Genomic DNA, 4,797 nt, shown 5'->3' on the forward strand with positions numbered 1-4,797 from the left:
TCACTTGGAACGAATAAGTGTTCGTCGTATAGTAGGACAGGCGGTCATTGTTGGAATCCTCTTGAAATCCTTCTCATCCCAACCGTGGTGCTGCTCATTTGACGTTGCAGTTTTACAGAGTTGTTCATGTTGATCCTGGGCAGGCGATGAGCGGCAAAGCTCGCATTAGCATTCACATAAGCAGAAATGGAACGAAACAGATTGTTGTGCTCACCTTGCTTCTTCCGTCTTAGCAAGCAAAAGATTAGTACTGCCGCTGATCCTATCACCACAAGCCCGGCTATAGGGACGGCTATGTAGAGGACAAGCTTATTGCTCTTCTTGCATGAATTGCCACCGATGCACATGACTGAAAACGATGAAAAATGTGTTATAACCTATTACCCCTTCCCAAAAGTACATGACGTTTTCTAAAACACGGTAATCATAATAAAATTTAACTCTTTTAAAATGATTTAGATTTATTAGATAGATATTTGTGTAACTATATTTTCAGTCACAAATAGTTTCAAAACATATGTCGTTTGAAAATGCTAACATACTTGTTTGGCAGTAGAAAATATCAATCAAAGTTGCATTTTGGACACCGTGTACCAGTCTACTAAAATGTTGCTCCATAAGTGGAATAAGAATTTTCAGAGTCCTATAATATACTAGTTCTGATTGTGTTTTTTAAGTCATGCTTCACAACCTTTGACCAATTTTATAGATAAAATTATCTTTATCTAACGAGTATATACCATATACCATATGAAAATATATTTTGTGATGAAACTAATGGTATTTACGGAGTACTTGGTATCGTAGGTGTTGATAATTTTATAAACTTGGTTAAAGCTTACAAAAATTGACTTCAAAAATATGTAATACACATTAATTATATTTTGAGTCGGAAGGAGTATGTATTTTGAATCAGATATATGCGTGCAGTGAGCATACCATCCTCGGACTTGTTGGAGCCGAAGTTACCATCCTTGGACCCGGCGTTAGTGGTCGAAGTGGGCGAGGGCATACCATCCTCGGACTCGGTGTCGACTTTAGTGGTGGGCATGACGGAGAAACTCTCAAAAGCATTGATAATCGGCGGCAGCGTCGAGCCGGCGGTGGCTTCGATGGAAATGGTGATGGTGCCTTGTTGGTCGGGAACAATGGCACCGTAGATGGCACCACTGGAGAGGTATTTCGGTGTGAGGGCATCTGGGTACCATCGCTTGCCGTTGACGTTGACGTAGAACTGGCGCACGGCGTTGCCTCTGAGAATGCCTAGCTCCGCGATGTGCAGGACAGCGATGTACCCGGGCGACGGGTTGTTGCGCTGAGGCTGAGGGTGCATGGTGATCTCTATGAGCGAGGAGGCGTTCCGGGCAGTCATCGCTGTGTCCATCACCTCCGTCGGCACCTGGAAAAGGTCATCGTTTGGGTTCTGCACCCTTCTAAACGTTGTGATGCTGGGGTATTCCGCTGTGGTATCCACTGGTCTCCATATTCGGTCATGTGGGTCATCAGGGTACCTGATCCATTCATAGATTGTCTATGTGGTTAGTACTCAACGTCAGCGAAGGAGAAGCTACACCAAACACGACCCACACACTCACCTTATTACGCGCGTTTTACTCCCCGTGCCGAGGTCTAACCTCCGGTGCAGGTTCAGGCCCTGCTTCGGGCTCACCTGTGGATAGAGCATGCTCTTAAGCGGCCTCAGCTCCAGCGCCGAGATGAACGGCGTCCCGTCGCCGGTGTTCACCAGGCAGACATGCACGTAGTCGTCCGGCACGACCACCATGGCCTCTACAGTTAAATAAGTGTCCGATGGCCCCCCTGACATGTTTACCGTCGTCCAAAAGTTTGCGCCGATGTAGAGGTCAAACATGGGCGATGTGTTAAGGCCGTCGTAGTTGCCGTACAAGAACCACGCTCGGATGATGTACTTGAGCCCGCGCACCAGGGACCGAATCTTGTAGCAGTTGCGCTTACCATCGGGGAAGCTGCGCACGTTCTGCATAAACTTGGGAGCCCGACTGCTCATGTACTCGACGGAGATGTCATGGTTCGAACCGCTGTCTATGAAACCGGCATCCGGGGCGAACTGCAGCTTTGCTATGGTGTCGGTTTCTACGTACGTCTCCCCTGGGTGACCGCAGTCTATGTTTACAAAACCTACAGCATAATGCAGAAGTACAAATTAAAATCTCTCATGCATAGATCATACATAGATAGAGTTTTTCAAACAAGCAAAAAAGGCAAATACTCAAAACATATGTCAAGAAAAACTAGCTAGCATTATGCCCGCAAAGGAACCTTGACAAGGAAGAAACACACTAATGTTGCTCAGATTCTAGCGCTACCTTCGAGGCACAAGCACGAACTCTAAACTTCTTTGTCGCTATTGCTCCACAAGAAATAACAAAAAACAAGTTTCTGTAAAATGCAGACCAGGTCTTGCAACAAAGATAGAGAATGGGCAAGTTCCTGATGAAACAGAAATGTTTCTTGTGCATACCTTTGCTGTCAGCCTGGGCACGAGCTTGATGTAGCATGCTGCCAGCGGCAGCAACGGCGAGGCAGAGAAATGGCAACCACCGCATTGCCGCCATTGTTCTCGCCGTCGACGTGCAAGAAGCTAATGCATGAATCAAGCACGATGAGTATGTTTTAGCGCTAGGTGCGGTTCCATGCCTATATGTAGGAGTACAAGACACATCATTACTATGCGTTGACATTGAACAAGTAATTAAACCTCTCGGCATGAGCGGTTAGCCATCTTAAATAAAATAAATTAACAATCAACATTGAACGAGTACTTAATTATGGAAGTGGTAATTCATTAGTTCTCACATTAGCTGGCTAATGAGCAGCACCACGTCGTCATACTTAATAAGTTTACAACTTGCACGGCGCCGTGCGTCAACACCCGATCGAGCCGGGGTACACGACGAAACAAATGCAGTGATCAAGTCATTGACGAGTGGACCCTGTTCTAGGCTGAACGCCTCTTTGTGGTTTCCACTTGACTTTGAACTTGTCAACGTGCTTTCTGAGGCGAAAGACTCTTCTTTTGAAGCTGTCTTCTTTACAGTAGCTGAACACCTCTTCTTTTGATGTCGTCGCCTCTATCTAACCCTTAATCTTCTTTTCCGACTTTTTCTTTGCAGCAGGAGATGGAAAATGTCTGTTCGTGATTTGTGGAGGCAGCATTGGTTGAAACAGTAACGTAACAAACCGTGGGATTGCAATTAACTTACTGTATCTCATAAAATCCCCAAGATGGGATATCAAGGAGGTTAACTCTTATGAGGGAGACGCTAAGCGTCGGTCAGGCAGGGGGTGTGCCTGATCGGCTGCTCCCCACCCTCCAATTCAACTTAAAATGTTGCTTCTCGTGTGTGTACATTCATCGCTATGAGAGCAAATATCCATCTGCAATATTTTATTTCTATGTATGCAGCAACGCTGCAACATTCTTCTTGTGTATGAAAAAAGTTGCGACATCTCAGACACATCCATGCAGAAATATTATATGCAATATATCTCCATTGGTTGCAACAAATAAGTAAGAGAAATCACCCCGACATTTTCCGCATAGAAGCCAAAATCTGCAACAATATGAAATCAAGCTAAAAAAATGTGAAATCAAAATTTCAACATAAACACAAAAAATGCAGCAGATGCCGAAAATCATTGTGACATGTCACAGGTGTCTTGCAATCAAACGTACACGAGCTCACAACTTTTTAAACACAACATATGCAACATTGAAAATCCAAAAAAAAAAACATTACAACCAAAAGTTTGGGAGCACCTACATTGCCATCGCTGGCTCGTCGGAGCCCTGTCATTGCTAGATTTTACGGGACCAAAGTCTCCCCAGCTCCACCAGTCTGCCGAGTTGTAACAATGTCGGATAAGTGTGACATGACTTTCATGTGCTGCATGGGCCACAACATAAACACCTACTCATCGACGTTGGTCTGGCAAAGAGGGACACGACTAGTGAGTTGATGGGGCGGTAAAGGGTATGGTTATGGGACAGCTATGGTTGTTGTTACTTTTGCACGCGATGGGGTAGAAGAAAGCAGGATGCCACACTCGGCCCAAGCTTTAGCGAGATGGTGCAGCAGACACCGTAGCGGGCGGCGCCATTTAGCACGGCAGCAACACTCTTGGTTTAGTTCACCATTAGGCCAGAGGAAGGTCCAAATCTGTCTCTAAATTAGATGTTCGTTTATTGATAATCAGCGGGAAGCGGGAATCTATACACATCAAACTGAAGATAATATACACTGATATTTATCTTGATGTGATTTCCACCGAAAGAGAACCTAAACATCTCAAAATATCAACCTTCGCAATGACAACTTGTTTGTGATTACTCTCCCATACTGTCCTGCCAGACTAAAATATGTAGAAATCGTCCATATGGGTGTTTTTTCAGTCTTAATGGACAAAACAAAATCTACAACGTATATTGGATTCAAATCATAATGCGTCCAAATAATGGAATAAAAACTTAAAAGAATATGCAACCTCGTATGATTAAGTCAAGTGCAAGGCAAGATAGCAACTATTGTGAACACACAAGAACTTAAAACCTGGTAGATACATGACTTAGATGAAATATACATTACCCGTCGACTTTGTTCATTTGCTGCTTCAGACCACCATCGAGTATCTTCTCAGGAGAGTAGAGTAGGCCGCCAACAGTATCTCACTGGGGACACCACACCATCGCCAACATGGACCACCGCAGACCATCACATAGAGAAACAGAGGTCGCGTGCGTACCAACCGAGACGCCGC

The 4,797-nt window shown here is 44.7% G+C and overlaps 1 protein-coding gene across 1 annotated transcript; it reads right to left on the minus strand.

Annotated features, from left to right (window-relative positions):
* LOC123138953 (putative leucine-rich repeat receptor-like protein kinase At2g19210) lies at nt 1–2,594 on the minus strand. The gene is made up of 5 exons (XM_044558797.1): nt 2,501–2,594; nt 1,596–2,157; nt 940–1,511; nt 270–349; nt 1–135 (listed from the first exon to the last, which is right to left on the minus strand). The coding sequence occupies exons 1-5, from the start codon at nt 2,592–2,594 to the stop codon at nt 1–3; spliced, it is 1,443 nt and encodes a 480-aa protein (XP_044414732.1).
* Nucleotides 2,595–4,797: the final 2,203 nt, after the last annotated feature.

Source organism: Triticum aestivum, chromosome 6B (genome assembly GCF_018294505.1).
Source record: "Triticum aestivum cultivar Chinese Spring chromosome 6B, IWGSC CS RefSeq v2.1, whole genome shotgun sequence".
Classification (NCBI taxonomy): Eukaryota; Viridiplantae; Streptophyta; class Magnoliopsida; order Poales; family Poaceae; genus Triticum; species Triticum aestivum.